The sequence below is a fragment of the Paramisgurnus dabryanus genome, chromosome 17 (genome assembly GCF_030506205.2).
Source record: "Paramisgurnus dabryanus chromosome 17, PD_genome_1.1, whole genome shotgun sequence".
NCBI lineage: Eukaryota > Metazoa > Chordata > Actinopteri > Cypriniformes > Cobitidae > Paramisgurnus > Paramisgurnus dabryanus.
This window is the reverse complement of record NC_133353.1, coordinates 25,081,373-25,100,836: the sequence shown is the minus strand read 5'-3', so window position 1 is coordinate 25,100,836 and position 19,464 is coordinate 25,081,373. Positions and strand designations below refer to the sequence as shown.

Sequence of the window (19,464 nt, the reverse complement as noted above, 5' to 3'; positions counted from 1 at the left end):
ATGACTTCATGAGAAAGTACATATCACAGGTAACCGAGTTCAAATTAAAGCGTAGTCTACTGCCTAACAACGTGCGCACATTGACCTCACCTCCACATTTCGCGCCAGCACGCCGCGTGTGTATCAGATTCAGAATCAGAACTGCGTCGAGCTTCACAAAGCGCGGAACAGCATTAAACAGTGAAATCCCACACTAAAAGGTTTGACAACACACATTTAGTCTACTTAACTATGTCCACCTTTGACAATAACAGACACAGATATGAGCTTTTAAATTAAAATTCCATGTCCAGTATTTCTTCAAGACAATGAAAATGTGAAAATGCACGAAACAATTATATATATTTTGTGTTTTTAATGGCAGATGTTTATTTTTCCTCGACACAGACCCAGACAAAAATGACATCTAAAAAGCAGAGTTTACTGAGAGAGGCGTCTCATCAAATCATTGCAGGTGGATCAGCAGGTAAGAGAAACAAACTTATTGTTCTTTTATAGTCCACAAACTTTGTTTACGAAATCAGTACGTTAGCATCTCGCGCTGCTGTTGCACATGTGGCGCCTGTTTACTAACTCCCAGAACTGCGTTTGCTGTGCAATGCACTCCTCTCCAGATGCATGACGAGTATATTGCTGTATTAAAGACAGAAATGTTGTTGATAGTGATTTTAAAGACGATAGATTGAAAGAATTCTTCAACCGGATGTGTAACGGAGTTTGATGCATGTATGTGCACGGAAAAAAGTTCCGTTTACAAGTAGTTCCGTTTAAGTTTAATGCGCATCTTTGCTTAAAGATAATTCGTTTAATAAGATATTATGATTATGATGAGAATTTAGTTTTAGTTTATGCACAGTATTTGTTTGAGGTTTATGGATGCCGTTTATTTCTGGCTACGTTGATATAATTTTCAGATTTTTCATAAGATTTTATGGGTGTCATACGTTTCCCCAATCCTGGTTCTGTTAACTATATTAAAAGACAAGCAGTTTTTTATTGTGTAGACAAATGTGTGCATCTCTTTATGATAATTTTTTGTCTGAGTAAACATTTGTATAACGTTACCGTTTGTACTGCTTGCAAAGACTACATTTAATTCCAAGCTATTTTAATCTGTAATGAGAAACGTTTATGGACTGAATAAATTATTGGTTGCCAGATTATGACCACCCCCATCCCCTTAGTATGGTTAGATTTAGTAGGTTATGAAGCAGAACCTGGCCGTTGCTCAATTCGAAGGCTGCGGCCGCCGGAGGTCGCATTTCTAAACTGCATACGTCATCAAGACAGTCTTATTTCAGAATTTTAACAATTATTAAATCGACAATTTTACAATCTTACTTAATCATAAATTGTTGTAATAGCATTATAACTTGCAAATGTAATGCTAAGTTAACTTGAATAAACCGAGCTTGATGTGTCATCAGCAGGCTGCAGCCCTCGGATACTGTAGTTTCCTAGGGGAAACTGGGGGGAAACTAGCAATTGCAATCATCCCCCAATAATTTTTACAGTGATAAATGAAAATACCCCCCCCCCCCCCCAATGTTCAGACAGAATCTACACCCTTGGTTTTCTTATCAAACCAGCAAGATGAAAATAAATCATTTGGAGTTTCATTTCAACACCTCCCTGTGAATACTGCATCACATGTAAAAATCACCTGGTCTCTCTCCCCCCCCCCCTCTCTCTCTCTCTCTCTCTCTTTCACACTTTCTTTGTGGCTGTCTGTCTGTCCTTACATCCCAAAACTGAGTGTTATTAACCCCCACCCTCACAAAAATCACACCTTTGCACTTGTCACATCCCCTCCAGCAGCCTGTTAATGAGTCTGGGGAGTGAGCAAAGTTAATTGATGTGCTAGTCACATTAGCTTTGGTCTGTGCTTGCTTTTTTCCAGCCCTGGCCTGTTTTAGTTTTCTAGACATCTTAAAAAGCCTTTAATTATTTTTAAAGAACGCAAACGTTAATGCCGCCTCTGTGCTTTTGCGTTTAATATATCCTACTAGGACTCATTTGATTTTACAACCTTTTTATTCAGACATACTGTGCTGCAGTGGCGAACCGTGGGTACTTCAGCTGGGCCTTCAAAATATGCAATGAAGTGCAAATGCCTCTTCATCCATAATACTAGGCTATTCGTATTTCGTTAAATCATACAATGAACGTGTAAAAATTCTGAGCACGCAAAGTTAAATTACAGAATGGGCATTGTCTGCCTTTAAATGCAGTTTTAAAGTTTAAAATTACTTTAATCTAACTGATAAACACAAATACAGACTCTGCTGCTCTGTAATGACAGGGGCTCTGTAAATTTGCATTTAACAAGCTTAAATTATGTTCTTTATTTTTTTATTTTTTGGAAATATATATTTAGCTGTAGGATACCTTGTTAGTCTTTTCATAAGGGAAAATATACCACCCAGCGTTCTCAGTGCATCTCCTTGTGGCTTATAACTGTTGTATAACAGGGCTCGCAAAATCGCTAACCCGAGCCCCGAGGTCCCGGGGCTATAGCGAATTCATGTCGAAAAATGTATCTCCGCCCTGCCCATCGGGTATATGGTGGAAAAAAAATATTTGTATGTTTTCGCATTCTCTCAGATTTAGTTAGGAAATTATATTGTATGTAATTCGGCGTCGTCTGTCAGTCATTACTATCCTCACGTAACAAGTGAAACTGTCAGGAAGTAAAAGTATAATTAAACCCATTATTTTTCCAATAGTATATTCCTGCACAACCGGAGGCTGCAGTTTTATGACCGCAGTTTTATGACCGCAGTTCTATGACCCTACGTTTTTGTGACAGCGCCACCTACCGAACTGGATGATATAGCGGCGGCTGCAGTTTCAGGTCCGCAGTTCTGGGCCCCTGGTGGTTTAGTTTGTAATAACGTTTGTACATAATTATATCAATATAGTAATCTCAGTACTATTTCTTCATAAATGTAATTTTAAATGTAAGGTTAATTACCAAATGTGACAATTTTCAGTGTAAACAAATTTACACAAACTATAAATGAAAAATGTATATTTTAAAATGTATTAGTCTTAATTTCTTGAATTATAACCCTAAACCTAAGTTTAGCTCTATAGACCCCTTCAAGGTTTGTAAACATTGAATGATTATCGGGTGCGCGCGCAGCATGGGGTCAAACTGTTCATACTATCCTGGCTTTATAATTTAACCTAACAGGGCTGAAAAATGATGACTTACCTCAAATGAAGTGAGCACTACAAACACAAGCCTCTTTGATATTTGCATTGTCCCAGTCTGCACGTTAATTGCTTGCAGCCGCAGATGTTGTATTTTTTTTGTTTTTGAGATTCTGCATGAATTGCGAAAACGTAACGGAAGACCTGATGCGATTTTCAAAGCCCACGACGCAAGTAAGCATTTTTGACGATACCGAATAATACGCAACTCAATCTGCTGTAATGACTTTTCTGACCCCGACATGCGCAGTGGGAACCGCCTGTAACGTGAACCGTGAAGGGGTCTATAAGCTTAACTAATTAGCTAATTATCAGGTAAAATAAAGATGGAATCAGCATATGCAGTCACTAAATTACAGCCAATTTTTTAAGGTTGTATAGAGGCAAGACAAGACTCAAGAATCATTCAAGAATGCATATTTATATGTATATATCTATATATTTACATGTGATTTTACCAATAACATTGCAATAAAAAATGCAACCAATAACAATGCAATCAGTCAATCCATCAGCTGCTGCAATTAAAGAATGGCTGCAGGCTTGAACTCTAGAGAGAGAGAGAGAGAGAGAGAGAGAGAGAGAGAGAGAGAGAGAGAGAGAGAGAGAGAGAGAGAGAGATTTTTTAATTTTAGAAGGCCTCATATTATTTTACACTTACTTCAACACATTACCAATGAAATTGCATAACATATCACAAAAGAGAAAAGCAAAACTAACCAAAGATTAGTGCATAATTAGCCAAAGTCCTCATATTTTTTCAAATACACCGCACTTTCGCCGCATAAATTACAGATTTCCGTGCGCAAAATATGCGGGGCTTGCATGATTTAATAATCTCCACATTTTCGTAGCAAAAAGTCACATATATCTTAGCAGAAAGTTGAAAAATTTTGCATTTACTTCACACAAGCGCAGCCTGTCCCTGTTGCCATGGGAACGTTATGAGGTGACGTGATTTCCCGCAATTTTTGCAAGTTCCAGCACTTTCATCGCATAAAATATCATAAATATCCCACATATTCCATCGCATTTTTTAAGAAAACAAAGATCAAGGATTTTTGCCCGCAACAATGACAAAAAAACTCTGCATTTTTCTGGAAGGACTTATTTATGAACTGCTATTTTATAATTAACTGGTTTTCCCACTAACACATTAAACTAAAGATAAATCTTACACACTGCACATCAACATGCTCTTATTATCTTGTTAAGTTGAATTAATGTGCTGGCTAGATAAATGTAGTCATTTAACGTTAAACTCAACAAGGATTTATGAAATGAAATATGGCCACGGACTAAGAATGTCGTAGTTATTTATAAAACTAGCACACAAATTTTTAATTCGTGGGAATTAATTATTAATTCAGTTCGCGCTATGTAAACTTTGCATCGTTTAAACGTTATAAAATAAAACGTCATTAAATCGGTACTCACAGTCTGATTGCTTTCCATGTCGTCCATCTCAAATGAATGGTTTTGCTCATCCAGTTCGGTAGTTGGCGCTGTCACAAAAACGCAGGGTCATAGAACTGCGGTCATAGAACTGGGGTCCTAAAACTGCAGCTTCCAGTTGTGCAGGAATACCCTTCTCTATTTTTCTCGTGTTCGCGTCATTCTCCTCTGCACGCGCTTCTCCCGGCAGTGCTCTTCACGAGTACGCGCTTAAGTAATTTCGTTTTTACCTCACCCCTATCAAGCTAGCCACAACGTCAATCACGTTTTCCGCCATTTACCTCAACCACTCTCACCGCAGAGTTTCGGGCCATTAGACTGTATTAATATTAACGGTCTATGATCTTCGTTTTTGGTGTTTTACAGCAGCTCGCATCCAGTTTGTTGCATGCTTAGAACTTCATGAAGGCTTACAATGCTTTGTTTTTTACCCGCCCACTTGAAATCAAAACGTGATTGGTCAATTTGCCCGTCACTCTCCACATATATTACATGTATTGTATTAAATTGAATTAAATAGAAATTTAAAAATGTAAAAACATATTTTTATTGAATACTATATTATTTATTATTTATTTATAAAAAATCTTTTTATAAATTTTTTAAGGCCTTCTCTGAAGGCGTAGAAGGCCCTGAAGGTTCCCCACTGCTGTGCTGTATATAGAGGAAAAATGGGCATGTGTTTTAAACCTCTTGATTAAACCCTATGATGACTACCACAAGGGGGAAGCATTGTACTTGACTTTTTGAATGTTCAGTGGACATTCCTCCATTGAAGTACCCTTAAAGCAGGCTTTTCTGTGGTCTTGTGCAAATGTTACCATCATCCCAAATCCATTTGTTGTAAAGCTGTTACATTTTTGTGCAATCTGTATGTGAAAAACATCAATCAAGTAAAATGAAAGAAGAAACAATGTAGACAATGGACAGAAGACACAATAATTATTTCAAATTACTCCATGAGTCTTAAAAAAATAACTTTTGTAAACATCTACATGTGTTTTTGCCTTTGCGTCTATAATCAATTTACTTATTAATCAAATCCTGATGGGGAATGTGACTGCTTTTTTAGGATTTACAGACTAGCCTTTTATTTAGGAAATTAAGAAATACTGCATATGTTACTATTATTTGACTCAAAAGAAATGGGGCAGTTCTAAAATGTAAAAAAATTTGTACAAAATTGGACTAAATAAATTCGGCAGGATATTGCAAACCTTCCCCAATTTCAAAGTCTCCTTTATTTTCTTTTCATCATTTATCTCCGATTTAGCCAGAAGGTCCGGAAAAATGGTCAGATGTTACCCAAAGTGTTTTTGGTATTGATTTCCGATCTCTGCCCCTGTTATACCGAGTAATTTGGTAAGATTTACACAAAAATGTTTTAGTTATGATTAGTTTCTGTGTAAACGTATCCGCCGACTGCAAATGGACTGTGACGAGAAAAGACAGACAGGCTAAGTATAATTGAACTCAGCCCACCCCTCCACAGCAGACCCTCACTTAAAACACACTCAGGCGCTCTCCTTCTAATCGCTTCGAATCTGTGAAAGAAGGTTTGGGCAGCGTTAAACAAATACATTCATGCGGTGTTGATCGGGAGGAACAAGAAAAGAGTCAAAGATGAATAAATAAATAATGGCAATTGAGAAGGGGCTGCCTGGGAGGAATTAGATGTCTGCCGTTTCCTATCCGGCCCACGATTGGCCGCTACAATCAGAGCCGAATTAGGCCTAATATTTATTTCCAGAAACAATTGTACATGATTCAACAGGGCTTTGATTGAGCTCCACAAGGACATGTTGTGGACAGATGTTTAGATGACCTCATGTTTGAAGTAATGTTGATTTTGGAGGTTGCTTCTCCGAGCCTCTAAATCGCCTTTTACATTTACACACCCATATACAGACACGCACGCATGTCTTCTGCTGCACATGTTCAAGATTCAGTTTTTCTGTCACTTGACACATTAAGTGATTCTGCGAAACGCACTTTTCGGATGATAATTATGTAATCATTCAGTAACACACACACACACACACGAAACACCAGTGCGTTTGTAGTATATGCTAGAAAACCGTTCTTGAAATGGAGCAAAAAATGCAATTAAACCATAATAAACATTAGAAAAACAAACATAGGAGATTTATTGACTGCTACGACTAATTACCGCTGGAGGAAATGTGCAGGATCATAATGTCACAAGAAATCAGTTGACTGCAACCAGGCATGAAGTATAATGGTAACATATGCAGCAAGGAGCTTAGGCTCTCCAAACAGATCATATACCTCCCACAGGTACGTGCTTTAACCTGAGACCATCCACCGATATTCAATAGAGACGATGCATCTGATCAAATGCATGCAGTACGTTTTATGTTGACAGTTCAAATTGCTCTCCAAATAAAGTGGCGAGAAATTTGACGTGGCTTGTGATAAAATATCACCTCTCTGATCCATTCTTCCACACACTTGGTTAGAACTACTGTTGAACTACAGTCGCACGGGCCAGTATGTGGATTGTCGCTGTTGATTCAGCTGTTTGGAGATGGAGTTTGGTCTTCTCCAGTAATGTACAAGCCAGCCGGGGACCGCTGACGTTATCTTAATGACATGATTTATGGAGGTCGCACGCTGAACTGAGCCGAGGAGCCCGGGACAGGGAGACGTGCGTGGGAGACGTCTCTACTGTAGACTGCGACGCGCACACACGAACATACACGCACATTTCATCCATCACGCGTGTCGTGTTGCTGTAAGCAATAAGGATAATTGCAGTGTTATGGTAAGAGTAGCGTGATTATGGTTGTTCGACATGGGAGGCTGTCCCTGGGCCAGTGCTCTCGCTTATTTTCCGGGGGAAATTATTAGAATAAGGCCATCAGAGCGGGCAGGAAAGACGGGCTGGGATTGCCGACAACAAACACAATATGCTCTATCAGCAAATCACTGGTGGAGATGTAATCAGTGATGTTGATGTTAACCACATCCATTTTTGATAAAACATTACTCCCAGTGTTTCAATTACTTTATGCCACCGGGGCAAAATTCACGTCAAGCAATTTAGCTCGTTTTGAAATGTATTTAAATCAGTGCTTTTGAAGTGAGGTTGAGTTTTCTCTGTGAAGAAATCTGGATGTATCATTATAGTGTAACCCTTTACCTTTTGAAGTCGATTTTTAAATGAAAATTGAGGCCGCATTACTACTATTTGTCCTGGTGTCATCATGCACAATTGATCCTAATATCAAAACTTGCCTTTGAAATTATTTAAAATTTTCGGCTAATAGGGCAGAATTAACCAATCACCCAACAAGTTGCCAATGTTTTAGGCTGTTGTTGTAGATAATGCAGCCTTTATAATATGTTCATAGTAATAGTTAACAATGCAAGCTTCTGTATTAAAAGTTATGGCAATTCATGATCAATTTGAAAATAAAGCTTTACTATAGAGGGTATGCATTGACGTCACTTTTTCACGTGACCACGCCGGAACTAGCCGTGGTGTGGCAAATGATTCAACAAAATGGCTGGGTTTCATAGCGGCTGCGAAAAACGCCAGTAAAACTGACTATTATCAGCTTAAATTGAATTTAGTTGGACTTGATAGCAGAGGTGGACAATACTTAGTTACATTAGTTACATTTTCCAAGCAACTGCGCTTTATTAGGGTGTTTGTCTTGGGAATTATTTTTTACTTTACTACATTCTAAAGCATAAAATCATACTGTGAATTCTTTAATATTGCATATAAAAAAAATGTAATACCTAATTACATTAAAATTGTGTACTTGAGTAAAAGTACGTTAATGTACTTAAATATTAAATGTAAAACAAAAACTTTATGATAGTATCCTTTGGAATGTATGTTTTCCAAATAAAAACACGGATAAAATACAAATACTTGAAAAATATTTTTAAGTAGAAAGTAAAACCTCTGCTTGATAGTGACCCTAGCAACTTGTCAACCCACCTGTGGACGTTGGAATGAACGATCAATTTTCCTGGCAGTTTGTAAAACGATAGCTCAGAATTCTTGTTAATCTGTTAGTACATACTGTATTGATCGATCACACAGCAGCTTTTTCCCATTTACACGCGTTTTCACCGTGTTTTCGCTGATGTTTTCGCTTTTTTTTCTCACTCAGTGCCCGTAACCGCGGTCATTTTTGCCGATGGTGACGTCACATGCATACCCTCTATTGGGAAACATTGGGGGTGAATTTAACTTTTTTAACCTCACTTTAAATAGGGTGATGTTTTAGTAGGAGAGTAGTCATCCATTGTCCATTACAAGCGTACATTTTGCACTCCATTTTACGCTTGCATTTTACAATCCAATTCATTTTTGATAAAAATTCAACTCATGCTGTTAAAAGTAGGATAAAAATCAAAATTAGGGGTGTAAATCGGACAGTTCATTACGATTTAATACAAAATCTCTTTTTTTTGCTATGTTTGTCGGTACATCAGGCACTTCTTCGATGCGATTACGATTCAATCCGATTTGATTCATTTATCAATATTTTATATGATGTGCCTAGTTAAGCAGTTACATTGACACAATCTCTGTCCCGATTGTAATATTTGCAACAACAAACTAACAAAAATACACTTTTTTTAAAATAAATAAAAAAATGAACAATGAGTCACATCAAAATATTAAATAAAATCATGTCACAATTATGACGGCAACAGTCAAAGTCTTTCAGTAGTTTTAGAAAAAAATGTAATTGAAAAATAAATTAATATAAAAAATAAAGCTGTTAAAGCTCTGCCACACAACATTAGATCAAGTGCTGCAGTGGTCTCTTTTGAGAGATTTTTCTTAAAAAAAAAACATCAACTGATCAACATGTTCAAGAGAGAGGACCCTGCGTTTTGCATGGACAACAATATCACCTGCAGTGCTAAACACATGCTCGTCTTCTGTCTCTTTCTCTGTGTTTTCGCTACTACAACCGCTTTGTTGCTGCATCCCATCACTTGCTGATGCTAGCAGATGAAAATAAACAAAAATGTGCACATTGGCAGAAATGTGTAGATGGACGTTACGTCAAGAAATGAGGACAAGTGTCAAAATAAAAGTTCCTCAAATCAATATTTTACATGTTGCATCAATGCATCGGATCGTTAGAAATAAAATTAATTTATCAATCCATATCGATGTATTGCTACACCACTACTTGTAATCCACTGCAAGACGCTTTGGATAAAAGTGTCCGGGAAATGTTAATGTAAACGTATCAGAAAAATGAGGTGGACTTATGAAAACACAACATTTTAGTCATGGAAAGGAGTCAAAGATTTTCAAAGAACTGAACATTAGGAGATTTACTGTCATACTGTAATGTAATGTATTACATACAGTGCAGAAATACAGCACATGGCAGCAATAACAGCTGGAAAGGAAACCAGCTAACAAGCTATGCTTAATTGAGCACTTAGTCTAAGTAGTCAAAGGCCATAGTTTGAATGACCTTGTAGGAAAATGAAACTGCACGGTAGATGATACACTACGTGTGCTTGAATGAGTGTGTATGCATGTGTTCGCGTGTTAGTGTTCACTTTTTCTTGGACCGCTGTCCTGTTGGCTGTTGTCCGAAGTTGTAATTAGCTTCGAATACTGAGATATCCTTTGGCTAGAGAAGAGCGTTTGATAGAGCGATCACTACATTACAATGATCAAGTATTGAATGAAAGTGTTCCCATAAAGCTTTATCTATAAATAACCTCTTATGAAACGAATATGATTTTACTGTTTAAAACACTTTTTATTTGTTTCTTAATCTAACATGATGTAATTTAAAATTATTTAACCATGGCAGAAGATTTGTGTTTTGCTCTGCTCAAGAGACAAAGTGTTGTCCCGTTTCTGCTTTATATTTCTTGTAAACCTCGGGGTGAATCTCTCCACAGAGATTCTGTTTTTAGCAGCTCTCCTTTCTTATGTAAAGGAGATCCAAACTGCACAGATGACGTTTGGTCCAAGAGAAAAATAGCAGATGAATCAAAGTCAAAAAGTAACGTAAATAATCTTTTAACTCAATCTAATTTAAGAAGCTAGATTATAGAAAATTACAAACCTAGTGATTTATCTTTGGAAAAGAAATGGATGAATTATAAATAAACATAATAAGTACTCTCAAAAACAACAGCACCAAAAAAAGCCTCAAGGACAGATTGCAGATTTAGCCTGTTTTTGTGTATGTCAGTTTGGAGGTTTATATAAAACTGTGAACATAAATGATATTGTATGCATGCATGAGCAACATTTTCCACTCCTGAATGTTAAGCACGTGTGCTTTTACCGATTTTGTATTAGCACTCTTTTTGTTTTGCCCTCCACGTCAAAGCCCAGGTCCGCAGTCGAGAGGCGGCCTTTTCCACTGGGTTAACCGACTCAAGATGAGCCACGCTTGGGCAAGAGCTGAATCATAATGTGATTTGTTGTGCTTGGGAGCCAATTTGAGTCTCTTAGGAAGAGATCCATGCCCAGTCGCCCGCTTGCGCGCTTGGCGAGGAGACCTTAATTAGAGAAGCTCAAATTTATAGACACTTTTGATTACGGCTGATCTTGAGCGGTAAAAGGATGACATTGCCTAAGAGGGGGACCTTGGCACAGGCAGCCGCATTTGATAATGAGAACCAAAGCTTGAGCTTGTTTTGAATTTGTTTACACATTTATTATCCTTTCAAAAGGAGTGCTTCATCCAATAAAATCAAGACAGACACAGATGTCACAATCAAGAGGGAATGAGAAGGGATGGAGGACGAATTGAGGCGGTTTCTATTATTATGTTTGAAATAAGGGCAATTATACAATGGAATAAAGATATAAAAAAATGATGTTGGGTCATGGAAAAGTGCCCCAGTTATGTGTCTCATATTACTGAGTGTCACAGGGTGGGCGCTGACAGGAAAGTAGGAGGGGATTATTGTGGAGTTTTCATGCTGATTGGTTTATCATTTTTATCTTGAATGATTGGCAAAACGTTAACCCTATAGAGAGTTTTAGAAAGAGCTTATTTTTCAACTGAATCATAGAAAAATTATGCCGCAAGAGTTGTTTCAGATTGATCTGATCCATGATTATATCCTGATTCGGACGATTATCCAGCTTTGGAAAAAAGGCTGCATCCCACTCAAATAACATGTTCATTAAAAATTTTGCTCAGCCTGTAAATCTTAAACTGTTATAATATTACAGTAATCATTTTACTCCCCCCTCTTTTGAGTCATTATGGTGTATGAGCTGTCTTGCATGCAATTGCCACACTCTGTGATAGGTGGCAGTAGAGAGCTATTTTGGAGTTATTCTTCCTGACAGTCTTCTTTCTTTCCAAATTTTTTAAATCTTTCATGGATGTATTAAAGTGCTTACACTTCAGAACGAAAATCTTTTATAGCAACAGATAAAGTTTAGCTATAATTATACATAAATTATGTTGGAGTATATAAGTAATGTATGATAGTCACTCATGATCTAGCAACTATTTATGTTGTGTACGGATGAGGAAAACAGTCCTAAGGAAAGACAACATGGATCATTTTCCCTTGCAATCCAGTGGACTGAATTTCTGTTCTCGTCATATGAATTTCCAACGGCTTCAAAAAAAAATGAAGTATGACTTCCTGTTTCTTGTGTCCTCGCACTCCTGCTGTGATTCCTGTGATGGTTTCGGCCCTATCCAAAATAAGTCACAGTATATCAAGTCTTCAAATCCCTCTGGATTATCTATGACATGATCAAACAGCGCTGATTTAATTTCCCACAAGTGAAATGGCTACTATCCAGCGGCTGAGCTGGCGTTCCAAAAACACTCCGATCTGTTATTTGCACATCAATGTTTAATGGTTGGGCAACACCACGGCAGGTGGTACTGCTCGTCCGGACCGCAGTCTGACATGGCTGACCAGAGCGTTCTATTCCAGGCGCTGAAGTCTTGAGAACATGTCAGTAGCAGCGCCTAACCGACTCGCCGAATGGATGGTAGGGTAATATGTAAGATCATAGGCGAGGGGAAAGACTTCTCTATCCTCAAGCGGTGTATAGTCGCACAGAATGAGACATAGATGCGGATTTCGGTGGTGCAGAGAGAAGACCACACATTCTGAGGGATCCTGGGGGCTCTCTGCTCGTTTTGAAGTGCAGTATGGTGGAAAGGTTAAGCTATCAGTCTACCGACTGTGGCAGCGTTGGGGCTGATGAGAGATGACAGATGCTTTCTGCGGAAAAACTCTCCGGAAAAACACACACGTCGTCTCTGAACTGAGAGGCTTGTGGATTGAAATCATATTTGCTTGTCGTAAAATACTTGTGTTCTGTTTTATGTTTATGACTCCATATTCGTTAGTCTGAAGTTATAGGTTTACATAATAAAACAATAGATGTATTGTGCACAATTAAGATTTCATGGTTGTCATAGTTAGTGGAACATGTCCATAGTCAATGTGATGGGGAACACTTGTGCTTATTCTGCTTGGACACCTGTGCCAAGCGTTTTAGAGACACTGACATACATGCACTAAAGTGACAAGGAGCCAAGAAAAGTGAATTTTTCGCAGATGCCACTTTGCTTGATATTTTAATTTTGTTCAAATAATAAGAGGGGATGCATAAACCCTAGGAATTTTCTTATACATTGATCTGCACAGTGCACAATGATAAATGCAAGCGTATTGTTTAAATCTCCCAGTGCATTTGTGGTGTGCAATGTTTATAATCTGATGGCTAAGCAGGTGTGCTGTGGGTAGAAGAGCTGCAGATGAGATGGCAGATATATCTCTTCTGTAAGCACTTGTTCTTTCCCAAGAGCCCATTGCCGCCCATGTAGAGAGGAATCCAGTATGGCTGTAGTGTCAAGCTCTGTCATGCATACCCAAGCTCTGGGGTGTATTTAAAAACGGCGCTTTCCGCCTCAGTCAGCTGAATAGATGGAGCCCAAGGGGCACTTTTTCTGCAGCCACCAATTTATCAGCTCATATCCAGGCCGATACGGACTGACGTGGCCTGGGCTTTCCCTGTTTGTGCCCCCCTCTGTGTTTATACATGGCAGTGAGTAAGTGGCAATGCCTGCCATAGAGGAAACGTCTCACTGTGATTATGTGCAGGTCGCTGCCGTTTTTGTGGGTCTGTTTGTGTTTTGATTGCTTAGGGAAATGTTTTGTTTGGTAATTTTTTTCCAAACCCACCCACCCACTCTCGGATTTAATTACATTTATGATCTGCGCTTTTGTATATCTTAAGAATCCTGTTCATTATGCAGCGCTGGTTCTCAGAGCACATAGTTGTGGTATCATAATGCTAATGGTAATAATGATGCGAAATATGTAATGTAATTCACAGAAACATTATGGTTTTAAATATTTGTTAAATGGCTGGAGAAAGGGGTAAAATAATTGCCCAGGGGGCAATTAGGTTGAATGGCTGCGGGAGCGGCAAAGTCATTTCGTAAGCCAAACATCCTGGTGCTGGGCTGCAGTTTTGGGCCAGCTTGCGGGAAGCTGTTTTTGGGGAAGTGGACCTGGGTTTGTTTTCTTTCTCTGAGAACTCTGCCAGATGAGCACCTGAATTTCAGAGTCCTTCTTTTTTCTCCCCGACCATTTATGCATTTAGAGTGATTTTGCATCATGGGTTATACAGTATGCTTAAATTCCGTACATTTTTACAAATCACTTATTTTGTGCACATAATTTGCACTGTAGAAAGTTATTTGTTGTCTTAACAACTATGACATATTATGATAAGTAGCTTATTACAAATACTTATTTACTTATTACTTACATACTTATTTAAAACATTTATGACATTTCTTGAAAAAAATTGCATCAGAGTGATTTGAACAATCTGAGTCATTTCAACTACGATTAAAGTTAAGTAAAGTAACAGAAATGTAAAGTGTAATGAACTTAAAATTATCCGTAAAAACACTGTGAGGATTAATCGTTAGCCCTAGCGCCTGGATATTTTGATTATTCATGTTTTTTCAAACAATAAGAACTGATTGTGCATAGTTGTTAGTAAGAGGCAAACAGTTTAGGCTTTGTTTAGTATTGATGTTGTTTTGTTGTAAATTATAGTTTTCTGTGAAGTAACAGTTACAATTAAAGTAAATATTGTTTGCTTTGGTAAACATGAACCCTGTTCAACACATTATATTTCTACAATTATGAAGACCCACATCAAAAATGCACTTTGCTGTGTATTTTTATGGTGAATACCATAATCTTTTTTTTTTATACTCTTTCTTGTAATATGCATTGGTATCCTACATGAACACCAAGTTAAATTTATTTAACAATTTGAGTACGGTCTACATGACCATTATAAGCTAAGTGAACTGGTGTTACATATTTTTTTAATAAAAAAGGTTTAGTAAACTCAAAAATTTGTGTAAAAATAATGATGTTTTTCTTGTTATTTTGTCTTAAAAAGTTGAATTTTAGCATGATGCAAAAACAACATGGAAAGTCGTGTTATAGTCACGCAAAATGTAACTCATTTATTCGTGTCCATGACACGAAATTCAGCTTTTTTCATGCCCTGAGCATGAATGTCTTTTTTTGTGACACTTGCACGAATTTCTACAAATAGGTTCTCGTCTCGGTAGCACGACTTTCTTTTTTGCGTCATTTTATGTATTGTTTTCTCATTTTCCCGCCTATTTTTAAATCATTGTCGCTTGGGGTTGAGGTTAGATTTGGGGTTTGGGTTAGGATGTAGTTTAATGTATTGGTTTCTACGTGTTTTTCTTCTGCTTTTAAAACTATTCTTGCGTGGAGTTGGGGTTAGTGTTGGGTTAGGATGTCTAAAAAATTTAACAGAAATTGATTCTAACCCAAAACCCAAGCGAAAATTTTAAGAAAATTGAAAAAAATTTAAATGAGAAAACAATACATAAAATTAAAAGAAAGTCGTGCAACGGACACGAAAACCTATTTTTACATATTGGCACGAAAAAGACATTTGTGCTCAAGGCACAAAAATTTGTGAATTTCGTGACATGGACACAAATAAATTAATCAAACTTTCTGTGAGATCAGTCTGCGCAAAAATGGTGCATATATATTTTGAGTTAATCCAACACATTTTTTTTACAGTGTAGAGACTAAAATCTTATTGGATAAGCCCTGATTGAAGCTGTTGTAAGCGACCCCATCCTTTCCATCGATCTGTTGTTCTCTATTGTAGGGTTTCCCAAACTGGGGTTTGCAAACGCCTAGTGGTTTGCATGGAAATTGCAGGGGGTTTGTGAGTTAATGAAAAAATCATCAATTATAATAAAATATAAATAAATACATTAAAAATAAAAATATAAATAAAACTCTTACTAACAAACATATTTTATTAGTTTAATCTGCATTTTATGTACCAATAAAAGAAAATTACCAGATAAAGGTCCAATAACTGTTCATGTAACAATAACTATGTAAAATACTACTGATAGAAACTTTAAAATGGATGAAAATTGATTATTTTAATAGCAATATGCAAATGCGCTATTAAATTATTACAAATATTTACTTTAAATCTTAAGGGGTAAATTTTTCTGTAAATTAAAATAGAAAATATGCTTGGTGAAAACTACTACGTTTATGCATAAAATCTAATATGACAGATGAAGAAAACACAGAATTGGTCTTGTTTTAAGACTGCTAAAGCACTGATGGTAAAGTTCTCATGAACTCCGAAATCAGTATACCAGAGAGAGCTGTATGGAAAATGTCAATCCACTTACCTGACACACTGATCAATGATGCCAAGAGCTGGCATGAACTGATCGGGCTGAAAGCAGGCGAAAATGTGGAAATTTGCTGCATCTCAAACCCTATTAGGTCATACACCTGATATATATAAAGTGGGCTAGCTAACAGTCCAAGTAAGTCTGAGCCTTATAAACCAGAAGGTCTCAGAAGCTGAGCAGTTCATAAGTAATATCCATCATCATGAGGGTCTTTGAAAATTAAAAAAAAAATTGAGTGGTGTGGGAAAAAACGAGAGTGAAATTAACATTTTGCGTGTGGGTAAATCAAACGTCATTTTGAAGCTCTGAGCTGCCTAAATGGCAGACACAGTCCATTTATTAGTCATACTAGAGAACCATATTATTTTCCCCTTCTTCTGTATTTTACGTTGCACTAATCTAAGCCCACTTAAAAAAGTTCAGAAGAGGCTCATATTTGCTCATACAAATGAACGAAAATTAGTTTTGGCCCCAGCTCAGGAATCACTAATGACCAAACACCAAATGACATCATCCTGGTGATGTAAGCGAAATATCTTTGATTTACCCTCTTCTGTCACCTTGGCAAGGACCCCTCCGATTCCACAAGATGGCCATTTTTCCCTACTTAGAGTTGTGTGTTTAATGTGGAATGAAGGTACTTGAAGAGCGAATGAAAAATGAACAGCCCTCTGTCATTTTGTTTGGTTCCATTGCATTTTTGTTTAGTTTTCATACGTTTGGAGGAGGAGCGTTGGCGTATTTGTCACTGTTGAGTTAGCGCAGTCTCTTTCAGCCGAGACGAGTGAGGTTTGCCATAGCTCCCCTTAAAACAACAAGGCACTCCTGCCAAGCTTCCTAGTTAATTAGCAAAGCATTTCACACACTGCATAACATCAAAAAGAAATTGGAAAAGTGACAAATTTGGAGAGCTCAGCAGGGTGTGAAAGCCGGGCTGTACTTGACATTTTCCCAAGCAGCATGCTACCTGGTTCAGCTTAACTGCACTGTTCAGGTGTTCATTTGAAATGAGGCATTTGGTTCCATCAAAAATATTTCCCTAAATATACTACTGTTATGTTTTATGTACTACAACTTCCTAGTACTGATTTCCTTAAACGGAGTGAAATCTGAGATCAACTTTGATGAAACCACCGACGGAGAAAAAACATTTGAATATTTTGGTTGTGCTTATGTCAGATAGATACTTCCCGATAATGTTTTTTGGCTTATTTTGATAAAATCATTTATGAGCTCTTTGAGTGGTTATTATTTTGTTTAGCATTTATTGTAAACAAGTGTTTTACTAAGCTATTATTGCATAGGATTTGTGTACATGCATCTATCAAAAATGACTTGCTTCTTTCCAAAATATCAACATGAAGTGTCCTATAAATTACAAAACGCTAAAAAAAGAACAAAGAAATACTGATCCCTCTATTTCATGCTTGATTTTTATAGTTTGGTAGGCATCCATGTCTGTGTAATGATGACTGCCAAATGTTGCAGGGAAAAAATAGCAATGCTTTATTATTTCCCAGCACTTTTAACATTTTCTCCTTCAGAAGACCAATACAGTGCCTCCATAATGCACTAATGCGGTTCTCAAATGTTTGCTCAGTTGATTGACACCAAACACACCTGTTCCTAACCTCATCATATCTTCATCCAAAATCTTTACTCGTGTAACAGACATCACCAGGCCCACCCCATTCCCCCCACAAGACTTTGCATACTGTCACCGCATCAGCCGCAACAGTCTGGGGAGTTGAACTTGACTTGAACATATGTCTTCAATTTTAATAGCCCTTCATTCCCCCAGATGGCCTGGAGGGGGGAAGGTTGCCTGAGAAGCGGCGTTTCATGTAAGAATAATTTGTGTTAAGTAGCTGGGCGATCTGTTTGTTACGCTAGAGCTGACAGTTTGTTTATGTTTCTTAAGGAGTATGATGGATGGGGCAGGAGTTGATGCTAATTAAGCTAAATTGTTGCTAAGAATGCAGCGGGCCTGCGCCACACTGCATAGGCCAGCTCCCATTGTTCACATCTCTTCGCACTCGGGGCGTAATCGAATGGAGCTTGCGGCCATTCATCATTGTGCCGTGCGGCAGGAACAGGAAGTGAGAGTCTGAGGGTTGGGGACAGACTGGTGACGGTGATGGGAGATGTCACAATGAATTCGTCGCTCTTCCTCGTCTTTCTAGATCTCTATTGACAGATGCACTCAAGAGTCTAACGGTCTATAAAATGCTTGTTTACCGAGTGAATGTGCAGTTAGCTGAGGATTAGCTCTGTTTGATTTCCTTAAAACGTAGACTGGTGCAAACAGTGAGCTAGTAGCTTTTGTGAATGCTGTGTTTACCTTAATAGTGTTATTAAATCTACTAAGTTTGTACAACGTCTGCAATTTCAATGGCACCACGGTTTTTTTTTTTTGCTTATTTAATTGGCTATTAATCTACTGTATATGAGACACCATTAAAGATCAGTAATTGTATCTATAATGACTGTCTAAAGGCCGGTTCACACTGCCCCAACAAACATTAGCAATATTAAAGGGATAGTTCACCCAAAATTAAAATTCTGTCATCATTTACTCACTCTCATGTTTTTACAAACCTGTATAAGATATTTTTAGGAATGTTTGTAACCAAACCAATCAGAAACCCCATTAACTTCCATAGTATTCTTTGATCCTACTATGGATATCAATAACCTCATTCATACAGCACTTTGGTCCCAGAAAAATACCCGTAAAATTGGCAGACAAGCTTCTGTGTGAACACAAACACGTCCTGTAACTGTTCTGGGATCGCTCCCGGAAAGAGGACCTAGTAGCATTGCCATAAGGTACCTGGAAAGCCGTCAGTGTGAATAAGATGCAGACACAATGCCGTAAGGGCCATGTCGTAGTGAGGACGCACATGTCATTAAAATGAGGGGTTTACGTGCAGATTACCATTCACAACGAGAAATGTCTGCAAATTGGACTGAAGCAGATATCAGGGAGCCTGCACTATCTGTGCTGAAGCGAAGATCATTCCGCAAAATAAAAGAGTAGTGCGTC

The 19,464-nt window shown here is 37.7% G+C and overlaps 1 protein-coding gene across 3 annotated transcripts in view; it reads left to right on the top strand.

The window, feature by feature from the left end:
* Positions 1 to 19,464, top strand: part of slc25a21 (solute carrier family 25 member 21) — a 123,450-nt gene continuing 103,986 nt past the window's right edge. For 2 of the 3 annotated variants that reach the window (XM_073812453.1, XM_073812452.1), the window contains exon 1: positions 207 to 466. In XM_073812453.1, the coding sequence (XP_073668554.1) occupies positions 358 to 466 (109 nt within the window). In that variant the 5' untranslated portion in view covers positions 207 to 357. The other variant, XM_065288532.2, reaches the window with a different exon arrangement.